This window comes from Salmo salar, chromosome 03 (genome assembly GCF_965601325.2).
Source record: "Salmo salar chromosome 03, fSalSal1, whole genome shotgun sequence".
Classification (NCBI taxonomy): domain Eukaryota; kingdom Metazoa; phylum Chordata; class Actinopteri; order Salmoniformes; family Salmonidae; genus Salmo; species Salmo salar.
In genome coordinates this window covers 49607159-49624952 of record NC_138293.1, presented here as the reverse complement: position 1 = coordinate 49624952, position 17794 = coordinate 49607159, and the positions used below count along the sequence as shown (strand labels likewise).

General features: G+C 43.2%; 1 protein-coding gene across 1 annotated transcript in view; it reads right to left on the bottom strand.

Annotated features, from left to right (window-relative positions):
- Nucleotides 1–5735: 5735 nt before the first annotated feature.
- The window catches only part of LOC106600623 (EMILIN-3-like), a 43528-nt gene continuing 31469 nt past the window's right edge, over nt 5736–17794 (bottom strand). The window contains exons 2-6 of the mRNA XM_014192117.3: nt 12799–12921; nt 10546–10859; nt 10102–10433; nt 9510–9860; nt 5736–9225 (exon numbers count right to left, since the gene is read on the bottom strand). Of these exons, the coding sequence (XP_014047592.1) occupies nt 8083–9225; nt 9510–9860; nt 10102–10433; nt 10546–10859; nt 12799–12921 (2263 nt within the window). The 3' untranslated portion in view covers nt 5736–8082. The remainder of the gene's footprint in view (nt 9226–9509; nt 9861–10101; nt 10434–10545; nt 10860–12798; nt 12922–17794) is intronic.

Sequence of the window (17794 nt, the reverse complement as noted above, 5' to 3'; positions counted from 1 at the left end):
CTGAGTGAGCTGGGTGCTCAATTACACAGGTACTTTCACGAAACGGATGACACAAACAAATGGATTCGTTATTCCTTTCATACCCTGCCTCCAGTCCACTTACCGATATCTGAACAGAGAGCCTCATCGAAGCCACTGCCAGATTTTTGAATAGGGCGGCACTCAGAGTTTCTTGCCTTGGCAAATCGCGCTGTTAAGACACTGATGCCCTTTGCAACCACGTACCTATGTGAAAGTGGATTCTCGGCCCTCACTAGCATGAAAACTGGCTTTTTGTTTTTGGGTGGTATGCTGCTTCATAATACCTCACATAAGCTGAAAGTGCATTCACCGCACAAAATATCTCGAGCAATTCAAGCTCTTCGTCGTCTTCTCAGATGAGTGTGTGCTCGTGCACATTTGTTTTTGTGCCTGTGTGTGTTTGGCAGTGTTTATTTAAGTGATTTGTTCTGTAACACAGTATTGTAGTAATATCAGATGTAGTCCTATTGTTGTCTCTTAAAAGCCCTATATTCCACCCCCCCCCCCCCCCCCGTCTCTCTGTGTTCCCTTAGCTTCCACATACAGCTATTTAATTTCACACACATCAGCATGTCGAAACATTGACTTCAGATGTATCGTTTGGGAAAACAGTTGAAACAGTTGACATAACTGTTCATTTTCAGTTCCCATGATAATATGACAGAGGCGGACCTCCTTTATTTATTTACTATTTTATGGATTACTTCCTGTGATGGATTTTGTTGTGATTGATATTGTGATGAGGTGACATGCTGTGAGACAGGCTGTGTTAGAAGCACTGAAACTTAGTGTGAGACTGTGAGAGTCCAGACTGTGTGGAAGGATGTCCCAAATCAACTGCTAGCCCCTAAACTCTATACACTTAGATCTGAAAGAATTGTATAAGTATAACCAAAATGGTAACAGCTCCACCATGCCTTTTAATTTGCTAGTTGGATTGTCTGCCATATTGCTTAAACCTTTCCAATCCTGTCAGATCTACGAAAGTCCATAGAGATTAGGGTCTAGGGGTTGATTTGGGATTTGACATGTTTTTATTAATCTGCTGAACAGACATTGTGGAAGGAGGAGATGCCTAATCAGAAAGTGCTTGATATCACTTCCTCCCACTTCACTTAAATTTCCTGATCTGTAATCAATGGTGCTGATCTGCTAGACCTCCGATTGGGGGAGTCACTAATTACGTGCTACATGGAAACCAATCTGTACTTAGATAGCTACAGGAAGTACCCCCTTATTGGTTCATCAAACCTTCCCCTTTTTAACATCACCCAACCTGAAGCACGTGTTTACCTATTGTAGCCAATTTGGAGGTGCTTAGTGGAGAGTTGTTGACATTAGCTGCTAGTTTCTAAAGTCTTCCTCTCCGAGTGTGTTTGATTGAAATGGCGGAGCCTGTCAATGCCAGGGCCCATCCACAAGAGACTGTTGTTGTTTTTGCATGAAAAGATGGTTTGTTTTCAAGCACTGATATGAGACCTGCTCAGAATGGCTTAGGCTGAGTTTGTAGGCCAGAATGTTCCAATACAAGTCGAAAGGTTTACAAGCCTGATGGAAGAGGTGGAATAAAACACAGCAGTGGTACTGACCTGAAGGCCTGGGTTTGAATCCCCCTGGTGTCAGCTCTAGGTAAACCCCACCCCAGCTCTTACATTTACATTTTTTTTTTTTTACATTTTAGTCATTTAGCAGACGCTCTTATCCAGAGCGACTTACAAATTGGTGCATTCACCTATAATATCCAGGGGAACAACCACTTTACAATAGTGCATCTAAATCTTTTAAGGGGGGGGTTAGAAGGATTACTTTATCCTATCCCAGGTATTCCTTGAAGAGGTGGGGTTTCAGGTGTCTCCGGAAGGTGGTGATTGACTCCGCTGTCCTGGCGTCGTGAGGGAGCTTGTTCCACCATTGGGGTGCCAGAGCAGCGAACAGTTTTGACTGGGCTGAGCGGGAACTGTGCTTCCTCAGAGGTAGGGAGGCGAGCAGGCCAGAGGTGGATGAACGGAGTGCCCTTGTTTGGGTGTAGGGCCTGATCAGAGCCTGAAGGTACGGAGGTGCCGTTCCCCTCACAGCTCCGTAGGCAAGCACCATGGTCTTGTAGCGGATGCGAGCTTCGACTGGAAGCCAGTGGAGAGAGCGGAGGAGCGGGGTGACGTGAGAGAACTTGGGAAGGTTGAACACCAGACGGGCTGCGGCGTTCTGGATGAGTTGTAGGGGTTTAATGGCACAGGCAGGGAGCCCAGCCAACAGCGAGTTGCAGTAATCCAGACGGGAGATGACAAGTGCCTGGATTAGGACCTGCGCCGCTTCCTGTGTGAGGCAGGGTCGTACTCTGCGAATGTTGTAGAGCATGAACCTACAGGATCGGGTCACCGCCTTGATGTTGGTGGAGAACGACAGGGTGTTGTCCAGGGTCACGCCAAGGCTCTTAGCACTCTGGGAGGAGGACACAAGGGAGTTGTCAACCGTGATGGCGAGATCATGGAACGGGCAGTCCTTCCCCGGGAGGAAGAGCAGCTCCGTCTTGCCGAGGTTCAGCTTGAGGTGGTGATCCGTCATCCACACTGATATGTCTGCCAGACATGCAGAGATGCGATTCGCCACCTGGTTGTCAGAAGGGGGAAAGGAGAAGATTAATTGTGTGTCATCTGCATAGCAATGATATGAGAGACCATGTGAGGATATGACAGAGCCAAGTGACTTGGTGTATAGCGAGAATAGGAGTGGGCCAAGAACAGAGCCCTGGGGGACACCAGTGGTGAGAGCACGTGGTGCGGAGACAGATTCTCGCCACGCCACCTGGTAGGAGCGACCTGTCAGGTAGGACGCAATCCAAGCGTGCGCGGTGCCGGAGATGCCCAGCTCGGAGAGGGTGGAGAGGAGGATCTGATGGTTCACGGTATCAAAGGCAGCAGATAGGTCTAGAAGGATGAGAGCAGAGGAGAGAGAGTTAGCTTTAGCAGTGCGGAGAGCCTCCGTGACACAGAGAAGAGCAGTCTCAGTTGAATGCCCAGTCTTGAAACCTGACTGATTAGGATCAAGAAGGTCATTCTGAGAGAGATAGCAAGAGAGCTGGCCAAGCACGGCGCGTTCAAGAGTTTTGGAGAGAAAGGAAAGAAGGGATACTGGCCTGTAGTTGTTGACATCGGAGGGATCGAGTGTAGGTTTTTTCAGAAGGGGTGCAACTCTCGCTCTCTTGAAGACGGAAGGGACGTAGCCAGCGGTCAAGGATGCGTTGAGGCCTGTAGCCACTGGTTCTTTTCCTTTGCCTTGAACCAGAGAGTGCCTTGAACCAGAGAGTGACTTAGACCTGGGAAACAAAGTGAACATGCAGTATTCTCTGGCCTGTCAGTGACATTGGTTGGTCTTTACAGTGCTGCAGCCCTCGAGGACTAGGACTGGGGACACCTGGGTTTAGGTTGTTGTTCTTACTGGTCTTGTGTTAGTATGTTGTAAACCCAGAGCTTAGCCAGGTGAGTCGCTGTGCTCCAAGGCCCCTGTCTTGTCAGGCTCCTCTCTGTCCTAGCAGAGCCATGATCTGACTCATCTGACCCATTCTGTGCCAGTCCAAATGAAGGGAACAGTACTGCTCAGCCTTGGTATAGCTACCCTCTGTTATTACACATGTAATATATTGGATAATCTGGTAGGTGACCTGTTGCAGAGGTAAGCACTGCCTAACTGGCAAGCATTAAAAACATATTTTAATTTATTTCAGTGTTTTCAAACAAGTTTAAATGTTTCATAAGCAAATCTATTTATATTAAATATAACACTTGCATACCATTATAAATGGCCAATTGTATTGTCCAATATTATTGTCTTGTGTTTTAGAAAAGATAAACAAAAAGGTCTTAAATCACTAAAGATTCTACCTTAACGAACAAGAGTTTAGAGTGATTTCGCTGAGGATTATCTGGTGTCATGGAACTACTAAACCTCATCCAGCTACATACTGTAAGCACTTTCACATTATTAGTTCCTCACTCATTTTTATTAAGGAATAAAGTTCTAAAGCTGATGGACTATCAGAATTCTTGAATAGTTTGGCATTACAAATGCTTTCCCCTTGTCATGCAGTAGAAGATATTGCATGGAATCAACTCAGTAGGCTAAAGGGTTAAGGTGTAGCTTAAAGTTGGTACTACATCAGCTTAAAACACAACCAACTCCAGATCCTACATCCCCAAAAGGTGTTTCTATTAAAGCAAATTAAAAGATGAATACACAACTATATTATAAAGATATCTTTCTCTGACAATTGGATCAGCGTGGTCCGGGTTAGGGGATAACTTGTCTAGTTAAATAAAGGTTTTAAAAATAATAATAATAAGAAAAAATAAATAATTGTAAGGAGTTTATTTCTCCTTGAATTGAAGCCATCTGTATCTGCATTAGTATCTTTTGATTATTGTCCAGTTCTGATGGAAATTTATTTTTACCGTTGTTGTTATTGTCAAAGTAAGCTAATAAAATTAATCCATGTTGCCCTGAAATTATTGTACACACTTAGAAAAAAAGGTTTGCTAGGCTGTTCCAATAGCAGAATCCTTTTGGTTCCAGGTAGAACTCTCTGTGGAAAGGGTTCTACATGGAACCCAAAAGGGTTGTTCAAAGGGTTCTCCTATGGGAACAGCTGAAGAACTATTTTAGGTTCTAGATGATACACATTTTTTTCTAAGAGTGTAGTTTGGGGGGGGGGGGGGGGGCATTGGTTCAGAAAGGGGCTAGAAAGATAAGAAAGAGGGGAGGAGGAAGGAGAAGAGGAAGAGAGAGTGGTCAGAGCTGTAGCCTGCCCGTCTTTCTCTGACTGCATCCTTAAATAAAGGTAAAAAAAAATAAAAATGAAATTCTCTCACCCCACCAAAATAAGGACTCACAGTTAATCTTTGGTTCTCATTGTAATATCTTGGCAACTTCCAACCATTCTTTAAAACAAGGATTGACAGTTCATCTTTGGTGACTTCTAACCAGTGGTCTGTGATACGTGCTGATGCAGTAAACCTGCTGACGGTGCAGCTCTCGTGCGCTTAGTCAAATCCTATCCCTCTGTTTACTCCCTAGTCCACCTGACATGGAAAAATGTTCTTCTTCTGTGAAGTGGGGGAGATTAGTCCCTGACTGTCCCTTTGTGTTGGAAATACCACTGAAATACTAAAGAACAAAACATAAAATCTCTGTAATCAGAGGATTTGGTGCCTCCTGCTGGTTATTCTTAGAACTGCATCAGAACATGAGAAATTAGATTTTCTTTTTTTTTTTTACAAGTGCCAGTCTGTTTTTGCTATTATGTCAACTCCCTGGTAAGAGCACAAACAGATCTGGACCAGGCTACTACCAAAACACTTCAGCATACTAATATTATGTCTTAGACATCAGAATGACCAGAAAATAAACCACAACACTTTAAAAGTAAAAATAGCCTTTGAATGACCAAAACATCACCCAGAATATTTTTACGCTATTAAAATCTCAGAATTGAAGAAATTGTACATTTTCTCTCATCTCTAACTATCAGGAAGCCTGAAAGAACAGTCTGAGTGGGCAGAGAGATTCTATATACTCATGACCTCTCCTTGACTGACAGCTCTTTGAAATGCCTTTGTGGTCACTGCCAGGTAACAAGGTAAACAATGAGACAAGTCATTCCGAGCCTAAATAGTATGCCTCAAGCCATAGACATAAGGGAATGTACATGAAAACAGCATACAATAAGTGTACTGGACAATTTATTGGTAACTCTGTATTAGCATTAGATTTGACAATATGGTCAGGATTGTATGCAATGATCAGACATTAATGATCAGACATTTATGATAGGCCACCATAGCAAAAAGATCGACAAGAACACGCATGAGAAATAATGGTGAGACATAATTTGACATAAGATACATAATTAGAGCCATACGCCTGATATAGGCACCCGGCCACCCTACAGTGTGCAGGACCCATTGATTTGTGTAATTTGTAACACTCATCTCCTGTCCGAATGCTTTTTAAAACAATTTTATAACAACATGTGATATCACGTGAAAGTTAATTACTTATGATTCAGGAAATACAACTACAGAGATTGATGGGGAGGGGAGAGGAACCCATGTACCCCACTTTAATCAAGCAGGCTTCAGTCACCCACTTGTCTTCAGTCACCCTAAAGGTTGAAGCGGGAGACAACAGCTCACACTGGGCAGATAGGTGTCCTGCTCGCACGGCTTCCTCACCTATGGAGCTGGATCAAAGGTGATCTCATTGAAGAGTAGATCCAGGAGCCCGTCTACGTAGCCTGTAATGTTTTTCAAAAGGGAAATGTTTGTTAAATGGGTAGTGAATTTAATTGTATTTTATGATTCTATCAATTCGTGAATGTAGCAATCTACTCATTCTACAATGTGTTTTCTGGTGTTTTTTATTTGAAATATGCAATATTTGGTTGTGCAGTTTTTGTGAAACTTTTCAATGTTTGTATTTTTAATTTTAGTGTGTGTGAATTGCTAAATTGATGCAGATTTGAAATGAATAACTATAATTCTCCCCCTCAAATCATCATGACTAGACCCAATGACACAAGATACATCAACTGTAAGACAACAACCGCACAATGAAATGGCTAAATATCAAATTCCTTTTGTGGACAACATTCCTTCTGGCCAGCTGTGTGTTCTAAGACTAAATGTAGGGGGCTTAGGGATGAAAGATAAAAACCATATACTGTAGTGACTCAGCTGTGTTATGAAAATATACTGTTTACAAGTCAAAACAGCCACAGTTGCATTATTTGACGTTAGCCCTATGATCCCCCAAAAATGTTGGCTACCGTGTCAGACACATCAAAAGATCCACTGTCAATGATGATACAGCATCCGTTTTCAGGACTAGACTCATCGAATGTTCTCCTCAATTGGTGAAGCAACTTCACTCTAAATGTGCACGCGCGTGCCATTATCATCATCATTTTTGCTGCAGCCTGTCCACCCGAAATTAAAAGCAGCCACTGATATCTGATGGCTTCATTCTTCGGAAAATAGCGTAAGGTTAATTTTACACGATTGCATCCAGTCACAACATAGTGTGCTTTTTCCGACGTGCTAGTAAGTAGCTTGCTAGCTAACAGTCACACAACAGATGAAAGGTTATCAGTACCTGTGGTCGTACGTTCTGTTTGAGCTAGATACTAGCTTATGGTTTGTTAACAAAACCAAATCAAGGCGATGGTGGTTTTAAGGCAGAACATAATATGTTAATACGATAAGACGCTACCGTTGGTGTTTTACACTTCTTGCTTTATGTGACGTTGCATAAAGCCGGAACTAAATCCTTGGTTGTGCCTGTCCAGAGACAGAGAAAGGAGTATCTGGCCTGCCTCCTGAATCCAAGTGTTTGACACCGGTGGAAGGGACCAGTAACTGTATGATCAAACTTTATCAATGTATAAGCTACAGTCATTTTGATGATGTTCGGAACCTTTATGGAGAAATACAAAAAAATGAATGTTAACAAAATGTATAGCACCTTTCATATTGACATACAGTATTTTTAAAGGAAGAGTCCACACAGAGAGTAGAGTGTGCTTGCAGGGTAGAAACCCATAGTCCCAACCCACTGGGCACTGGTTGAATCAACGTTGTTTCCACGTCATTTCAATCAAATTACGTTGAACAAATGTGGAATAGACATTGAATTGACGTGGGATATCATTTGCTTTGTTTTTGTTATTCATTTTTTACAAATATTTCTAATACAGTATAACAATGCAGTCATCTTTTCTTCATATAAGTTAAAAAGTCAGTTAATATCAATATAAAATGTGAAAACAAAACTATAAGAAAAAAACTAAATGCCCCTTTAGAAGAAAAACTTGAGGGAAAATATTGCCCAACTATACAACCAAGGGTGCATTTCAATAGCTTCAAATGGCCTATTCTACTCATCTCCTCTCCTTCACTGATCTGAAAATGTAGTATAGGTGAAATAAATCTGTTCTCAAGTTTCCCATTTGAGCAGATGAAGGAGAGCAGAAGATGAGAGGACATACACACGTCGTTCTCCGTAGCTCAAGTGTTACTGGTCTCCCCTCTGATTGGCTGAGCCCTTTCCGACACAGTCTTTCATTTCTCCCTTCAGTTCGGCCAGCTGTGTAGAGTGACTGGCCATCGTTCCTTTGACCTGTGACAGGTGCGAGTCTGAGTGTCTCTCCAGCTCTGTCCTGATCCTCTCCAGGTTGTCCGCCAGCTCCCCCAGGCTACCACACTGTCCCTCCACCTGGGCCACTCGACTATCCACCTCCTTTACCTCCCTCTGCACCCCCAGGGCCGTACTCCGGCAGCCCTGCAGCTCCCCAGCCAGTCTCCTCCTCAGGCTCACCAGCTCCCCCTTCAGCTGGGCTAGTCGGTTCTCCCCGGCCCCCAGGAGGTAGGCCTGGCGCCCCACCAGCTGGGTGATACCCTGGACCTGGGTGGCTAGCTGATTCTCCCTGTGTGTCCACGTGGCGTTAGCATGGCCCACTTCCTTAGTGAACAGGCTAACAGAGTCCCTCAGGCCCTTCAGGGTGCGGTTGACTGAGTTGACGTTGATCTTGAGGAGGGTGATCTCTCCCTGGACAGAGCCTTCCTCGTCCTCCTGGGCAATGCGGTTCAGTAGGGTCTGCAGGGTGGTATTGAGTCGGTCGAGCTGGTCAGCATGGGAGTCCAGACGGCCTGACACCTTCTTCTCCACCGCCTCACACTCCTCCACTAGGCCTGTCCGTGCGCCTCCTCCAGGGGGAGTGGCGTGGGAGCAGGAGGTGGTGCAGAGGAGCTCCAGGTCTGTGAGTTTCCTCTGGATGCAGTCCAGGTCTCCTTCCACCCTCCTCCTGACCGACTCAATCTCTGTCTCCAGGGCGGGCATCACCTGACCCTCCAGCAGAGCTGGGGCGGTGGCGTTACTCAGCTCCTCCAAAGCCACAAACACCCTCTCCTCCAGGGACTTCAGCTTGTCCTTCAACAAGGTCTTGAAGCCGTCCAGACCCCCAGGCACCTTGCCAACCCCTACGTGCCCAGACTCGGTGACATTGAGCCTGGCATCTATGTCTTCCAGACGGGCCTCTATCAGGGTCTCAATGTGGATGGTCTGGTCAGTGAGAGCAGCCTGAAGCTCCCGCTGGGACTCTGTTAACCCCTTCACTGACTCCTCCAGCATCAACATCCTCTGCGACAGGCTGTTCACCTGCTGGGACAGTCACATGTCAGGCATATAGTGTAGCAATAAGACGTTTTGCAAATATTTTAGTAATATACAAGTTTTGGCCATTTAGCAGACAATATTTACCTGAATATTTCATATTTACATTGAGTATCTGTAACCCAATTTTCACACTGCATTTTTCAAGGTGTGTATGCCCATAACATTTGATGTGGTAGCTAGTGTTTGAAGTATTGATGAATTTCTGTTGCCTCAATAAAAACATGCCATGTCCAGTAGCATTGAGAAACACCCAAAGTTTTTGGTACCTGTCCACAGCAGCTCTCAGTGAGGGTGAGTCCCTGTATCTGTGCCTGCAGAGTACCCAGCTCCTCTCTCAGTCCAGTTTCTCTGCCATCCAGAGACTGCTGTATGTGCTCCTGGCCGTTCATGTGTTCATTATGGCACTGTCTCTGGACCTCTCCTATCCTCTCCTCACAGTGGTTCTCCAGGCCAGACAGACGCCTCTCGAAGCCGTCCAGGATGTCAGCGCGGACACCTGCTAGTTTAGCATCCAGCAGCTCCTCCAGGATGGAGGGAGAGACTGACCCAGTGATGGGCCTGCCAGTCGCAGCTTCCAACAGCTTTTTCAGATGCCCTTCATGGCCCAGAACCATGCCCTGAGGAAAGACAATGGTTTGGCTTTAGGAATACCTCAAATTCTTTGACACTGTAAGTGAATGACATTGTGTGGAAATAGCCCAGTCCAGAGCCATAGATACACAGAATCTCAGTGTGAGATTCAGAATGTTACCAATCAGCAAAAATTATATTATTGATTTAGACATCTGCTTGTTTATCTACATTTCCATAAGCTAGCATAAACCAGTCAATTAACATTAACAATACCGTAGCACCCACCTGTATCTCCTCAAGCACATGTCCTTTAGCTTTGAGCTCATCCTTCACCTCTGTCACCCTCCCAGCCAGGTCTCCAAACCCAGGGAATCCCTCTCCCCCCTCCAGGCCATCTGGGATCCCGTCTGGGATCACCCCAAAGCCAACAGAGGAGTCTGAAAGACGGGGGACGGTGGAGAGCAGGGAGCCCAGCATATTTTTTGTGTCCTCCCGGAGAGAGAGGCGCAGGCGGTCTTCTAGGCCGGCCATCACCCCGTTCAGAATGTCCAGATCCTGGGTCAGACGAAGCAGGTCCTCCTCCAAACGATCTAGACGGTCTCCACCAACTTTATTACCTAGAGAGAAAGAGAAAAAGTTATTACATAGGGCAAGGGAGGGAGAGGGGAAGAGTGAATCACAGTCTGAAAATATAAATTGGCAAATATTTCACCCGCTGTCTGGACTCACCATAGTTGGGTTTGCCATTCCCGGTGGGCAGTTGTCCAGTGGGGATGGGTCTGCTATCAGGCTGACTTGGGAAGGGGCTCCCTGGCTCCAGATTAGCCCCACCAGGGACAGGTTTGTGGTTCAGGGGAGGTTGGGGGTGCCCATGTGGGTACCCCTTGATCCCTGCTCGGTGTGGGGCACCTCCTTTGAAAGGGGGCAGAGAGGTGGGTCCATCGTAGCAGTTCTCCCCAGAGTAGCCAGGACAACACCTCCACTCCAGCTCAGTAATTCTCTTATAGCCCACCTTATACTTAGGCTTGTAGAAGGTCCGGTACCTGGAGTGGATGGAGAGGAGAGAGAAGAAAACAAGAGGTCAGTGACTATCTTAGAAAGTGAGATGGGAGGAGAGAAGAGGATACATCAAAGGATCAAGGTTTGTATAATGAGATTGGGGAGGGTATGAACAGTAGATTAGGCGATAAAGAGATGCTTTAGTGTGATGATGATGCATTCTCAGATGAAGGATTGTTACAAGGGTCATTGACCTCACTGAGACTTTTATGTCTTAAGGTGTCTACTCTACTTTTCTACTGAAGAATAGTGATCTCTACTCTCTCTTTCCTCTCTGTCTTCTATGTCATTCCCTACATTTCTTTTGAAGTAGAAATCCCTTTTCTCTGTGATGTCACTACAGAGGACCTTTGAGAGGCTTCAGTCACATCAGAGAGAATCCGACATCCCAGCTCACACACTCATTACAGAGATGAGCTATAGACACACACGCGCACACATACAAACTCATGCATGCACACAAATGGACACAGCACAATTTCACTGACAGATTACTGTAAATCTATACTGAAAAAGTGGCCTCTGTAATAACCATAATATGAGTTTGTTTATAATCCACTGAGATGGAAATAAATTGTCAGATTTTATAAGAATCCAATTATTATGAAAACTAGCAGACCATTAACACTTTCCATCCTTTGAGGCCTGAGCAGAGTCACAGAGCCACTGACCACAAACACAGCTGAAAGTGCAGCTGGAGGGACAGTGTGGAGATAACTAGTAATACAAACTGACACCACTAGAGGGCAGTACATATATATATATGAGTCCCAATGCATAGTACACTACCTACTTTGCTGTGCCCGTCAAAACTGTATGGAAAGTGTACAGCAGTGGGATGAGTCTCATAAACCACGTTCCCATCCACAGTTTTATGCGAGTCAAGTCATACCATACAAAAAAAAATCATGACAGCTGTGATGGAAACAGGAAGTTTCCATACAATTTTATAAATGCCAACAGATCATTTGTTCGTTCGACATTGTGGGATCTTTTTGTGTCTTTAAAAGGATTTTTACAAGAAAACATTTATGCATAAATATTGATATAATAACTATCATATCGAAGTAAATTTGGAGTCATGGTGTGTGGTCCTCCTACTACGACTAGGGATTGGCCTACCATGCAGTTTATTAGGCTAGAAATGAAATAAGTTATGATGAACTTTACAGCATGGTGAATGTGCAAGGTGATGAGCCTGATGCTCCTTTCCAATAAATATTGAGGGTGTTATTCTAGTGACATGATGATCAATGCTTGGCTGCTGTTTTTACAAATGAAAACATTCTGACTCTTATCCATAATATCATCATCTAGACTAGCCTGCCTACAAAAGTACCAAGATCAGAGTAAACACATTTGCAATTTAAAACAGTTTTTATGGCAAAACCCATTAGAGTTGTAAATGTGATGGAAATTATTTGAACATTAGATTCTTATTGAGTACATGAAAACGTGCATTTCTTATGCGCTACGTAATCACATGTTTTTATCTGCAACAAGCCAGTTGGTTGGAAACACCACTGGTGGGTTTCAGATTCTAGAATATTCACATGAAAATATGTTGCCAATTGGATGGAAAGCTAGCTACTGTCAGTATCTATTATGTATGTATCCTCTCTCATGTTACGATACGTATGGTAGTGTCAGAGGTGGGTCTGAACTGAGTGTAGTAACTATCAGGGTTGGGGTCAATTCCAATTGAATTTAAAATACCAATTAAATTATTGAATTCACTCATGAAGTGAAGAATTTACATAGCATTACATTCTAATTAAAACAATCCTTCAACTCATGGAATTGAATTGGAATTAAACTATTTGGACTTTTTGAATGGGAATTGAATTGTAATTGTAAAAACAAAACATCTTTGGAATTGAATTAAATTGGAATTTAATATTTTTTCTAAGAGTGTAGACTTACATGACGACAGGACACTTCTGCCCCCAGATGCACTTGGTGGTGTACTCTGCCTTCACATAGGTGGCCATGCCGTCCTCCATCGTACACGTGATGTTCTTCTGGATCACATACGCACAGTGGTTTCTGTTAGAGATAGAAAGAGAGGAGAAAAGAACAACAACAAAATACAACATCAAGTCCTCAATCCGACGTTGTGTCTCTCTGGATAAGAGCGTCTGCTAAATGACTTAAATGTAATGTCTCCTGTAGGACTTTGTGTAATTAAGCTTTCTATAACAACATTAGAGACAATTGCTAATCCAACAGACACAGCTGCTTTTCATAACGACCAAGGCCGGAATTCAATAATTTTGTACCACACTTTCTGAAAGTACAGTGATGAAATTTCCAATGACACTTGATTCCCCCATTCAGTGCGCTATACTTTAGGCCAAAATAAAATGTGAAGATTCCGGGCAACTTGCAAAATGCAGAAATGTATTCTTGCCAATAAATCTGTGGTTGATCTCTGTCATGGCCACATACCTGCTGGCAAAGCAGGAAATTCCTCTTAATGGCATCCCAGAGGTTATGAGTTCAAATCCCAGGTGTGGTTGCGTCCAAGTGTGCTAACCAATGTTGAGGTCAGTTCCATTTACATTCCAGTCAATTCAGAAAGTAAACCAAAATCCACTTTGACATTTTACGAGAATTAGAATTGGAATTTCTGTGTACTTCCTGAATACAGTTCGTTGTTGTATATTTTGAGTACCAGGATGTGTACTCACAGCATGTGCGGACCAACTGGCAAGTGTCTTCACTGACATTTTCAACCTCTCCCTGACCGAGTCTGTAATACCGACATGTTTCAAGCAGACCACCTTAGTCCCTGTGCCAAAGGAAGCGAAGGTATCCTGCCTAATTAATGTGATTGACTGTTATTTTATAAAATAATTACATACCATGTAAAGTTATTATGCGATTAAATTACTCATGTAACAATTAATTAAGTAGTAATCTGGGGCACCATGGAAAAAAGTTATTTAACGAGTTACTATCTCCCAACTAAACTATAAAGACATAAATATCTCTTACATCAGTCACAGTCAATGCATTCATTATTATTTACCTTCAGTCTCATTCTGAATGTCACAAAATCCTTGGATGTCTGCACGAACCCTAGCATAAATGATGAATCAGCAATATACAAATTGACTTAATTATTTATTTACTAACTAACTAAATAATCACATAGAATTACATAAACACACAAACAGAATAGCTTACACCTTAATTACTACATAATGCAATGACAAGTCCTTAGTGGACTAAACCCGATATGACGGCTTGGAACACATTAGAAAGGGGTGGGGACAGATAAAGAGCGGGAAAGACAGAATGGACCCACTACATACAGTTGATAACTATGCTCGTGGAAATGCTAGTACTTTGCACATGAACGGACGCTCATTCAAAAGAATTGCAAAGTACACTACCGTTCAAAAGTTTGGGGCCACATAGAAATGTCCTTTTTTTTGAAAGATATTATTTTGTTCATTAAAATAAGATCAAATTGATCAGAAATACGTGTAGACATTGTTGATGTTGTAAATGACTATTGTAGCTGGAAATAGCAGATTTTTTTATGGAATATCGACATAGGCGTACAGAGGCCCATTATCAGCAACGTTGTGTTAGCTAATCCAAGTTTATAATTTTAAAAGGCTAATTGATCATTAGAAAACCCTTCTGCAATTATGTTAGCACAACTGAAAACTGTTGTACTGATTAAAGAAGCAATAAAACTGGCCTTCTTTAGACTCGTTGAGTTTTTTTAAGCATCAGCATTTGTGGGATTGATTACAGGCTCAAAATGGCCAGAAACAAAGACCTTTCTTCTGAAACTCGTCAGTCTATTCTTGTTCTGAGAAATGAAGGCTATTCCATGCGAGAAATTGCCAAGGAACTGAAAATCTCGTACAACGCTGAGTACTACTCCCTTCACAGAACAGCGCAAACTGGCTCTAACCAGAATAGAAAGAGGAGTGAGAGGCCCCGGTGCACAACTGAGCAAGAGGACAAGTATATTAGAGTGTCTAGTATGAGAAACAGACTCCTTACAAGTCCTCAACTGGCAGCTTCATTAAATAGTACCCGCAAAACACCAGTCTCAACGTCAACAGTGAAGAGGCGACTCTGGGGTGCTGGTCTTCTAGGCAGCATCTAGACATCGGCATTGACACTTTTTGCACTAACTCTTTTGAGTCATCATATACATGCTAATACTGTTTATTATCTATCCTCTTGCCTTGCCACTTTACACCTACCTATATGTACATACACTATACATACAAAAGTATTTGGACACCCCTTCAAATTTGTGGATTCGGCTATTTCAACCACACCTGTTGCTGAAAGGTGTATAAAATTAAGCATACAACCATGCAATCTCCATAGACAAACATGGGCAGTAGAATGGCCTTATTGATGACCTCAGTGACTTTCAACATGGCACCGTCCAACAAGTCAGGTCATAAAATTTCTGCCCTGCTAGAGCTGCCTTGGTCAACTGTAAGTGCTTTTATTCTGAAGTGGAAACGTCTAGGAGAAACAATAAACAACAACAACAAATAACACATATGGAATCATGTAGTAACCAAAAAAGTGTTAAATAGATCAAAATATATTTTATATGTGAGATTCTTCAAATAGACACCTTTTGCCTTGATGACAGCTTTGCACACTCTTGGCATTCTCTCAACCAGCTTCACCTGGAATGCTTTTGAAGAAGTTCCCACATACGATGAGCACTTGTTAGCTGCTTTTCCTTCACTCTGCGGTCCGACTCATTACAAACCATCTCAATTTGGTTGAGGTTGGGGGATTATGGAGGACAGGTCGTCTGATGCAGCACTCCATCACTCTCCTTGGTAAAATAGCCCTTACACAGCCTGGAGGTGTTTTGGGTCATTGTCCTGTCGAAAAACAAATGCTAGTCCCACTAAGCCCAACCAGATGGGATGGAGTATCACTGCAGAATACTGTGGTAGCCATGCTGGTTAAGTGTGGTTAAATAGATCACAGACAGTGTCACCAGCAAAGCACACCCACACCTTAACATGTCCTCCTCCATGCTTCACGGTGGAAAATACACATGTGGAGATCATCCGTTCACCCACACCGCATATCACAAAGACACAGCGGTTGGAACCAAAAATCCCCAATTTGGACTCGAGACCAAAGGACAAATGTCCATTTCTTTGCAGCAAATTGACCATGAAGGCCTGATTCAAACAGTCTCCTCTGAACAGTTGATTTTGAGATGTGTCTGTTATTTGAACTCTGTGAAGCATTTATTTGGGCTGCGATTTCTGAGGCTGGTAACTCCTATGACCTAATCCTCTGGAGCAGAGATAACTCTGGGTCTTCCATTCCTGTGGCATTCCTCATGAGAGTCAGTTTCATCACAGCGCTTGATGATATTTGCGACTGCACTTGAAGAAACTTTGAAAGTTCTTGAAATGTTCCATATTGACTGACCTTCATGTCTTAAAGTAATGGTGGACTGTCATTTCTCTTTGCTTATTTGAGCGGTTCTTGCCTTCTTATGGACTTGGTATCTGACCTAACAGGGCTATCTTCTGTATACCTCCCCACCTTGTCACAATGCAACTGATTAGCTCAAATGCATTTTGAAGGATAGAAATTCCACAAATTTAACACAACTCAAGGATATAACCCAGATGCGGATAGTACAGTTCTCAGATGATTTATTTAAAACACGGGGCAGGCAAAGGGCAGGTCAAGGACAGTCAGGGGTTCGTGGTCAGGTCAGAGTCAGGCAGGTACAGGACGGCAGACAGGCTCGGGGTCAAGGCAGGCAGAACAGTCAGAACCCGGGAAAACTAGGAAAACAGACTTTAGAAAAAGGAAGACGGGAAAGCATGCTGGTAAGACCTGACAAGACAAGACGAACTGGGAAGATACAAATAGAGAACACAGGAATAAATACACAGGGGATAATGGGAAGATGGGCAACACCTGGAGGGGGGTGGAGACAAGCACAAAGACAGGTGAAACAGATCAGTGTGTGACAAAATTAACTTTTAGGAAGGCATACCTGTTAATTGAAATGCATTCCAGGTGACTACCTCATGAAGCTTGTTGAGAAAACGCCAAGAGTGTGCAAAGCTGTCTTCAAGGCAAAGGGTGGCTATTTGAAGAATCTCACATATAAAATATATTTTGATCTGTTTAACCTGTTTAGGATAGGGAGCAGTATTTTCACGGCCGGATAAAAAAACGTACACGATTTAATCTGGTTATTACTCCTGCCCAGAAACTAGAATATGCATATAATTGTTTGATTTGGATAGAAAAGACCCTAAAGTTTCTAAAACTGTTTGAATGGTGTCTGTGAGTATAACAGAACTCATATGGCAGGCCAAAACCTGAGAAGATTCTAAACAGGAAGTGCCCTCTCTGACCATTTCTTGGCCTTCTATAGCCTCTTTATCGAAAACAGAGGATCTCTACTGTAACGTGACATTTTCTAAGACTCCCATAGGCTCTCAGAAGGCGCCAGAACGGGGAATGATGACTCTGCAGTCCCTGGCTGAAAAACAGTAGCGCATTTGGGTAGTGGTCGATCTGAGAACAATGAAACGGGTGCGCGTGTGCACGTGAAGAGTCCATTTTACATTTTCAGTCTTTGAACGAAAACGACGTCTCCCGGTCGGAATATTATCGCTATTTTACGAGAAAAATCGCATGAAAATGGATTTTAAACATCGTTTGACATGCTTCGAAGTACGGTAATGGAATATTTAGATTTTTTTTGTCACGATACGCGCCGGCGCGTCACCCTTCGGATAGTGCCTTGAACGCAAGAACAAAACGCCGCTATTTGGATATAACTATGGATTATTTGGAACCAAAACAACATTGGGTGTAAACTAGAAGTCCTGGGAGTGCATTCTGACGAAGAACAGCAAAGGTAATCCAATTTTTCTTATAG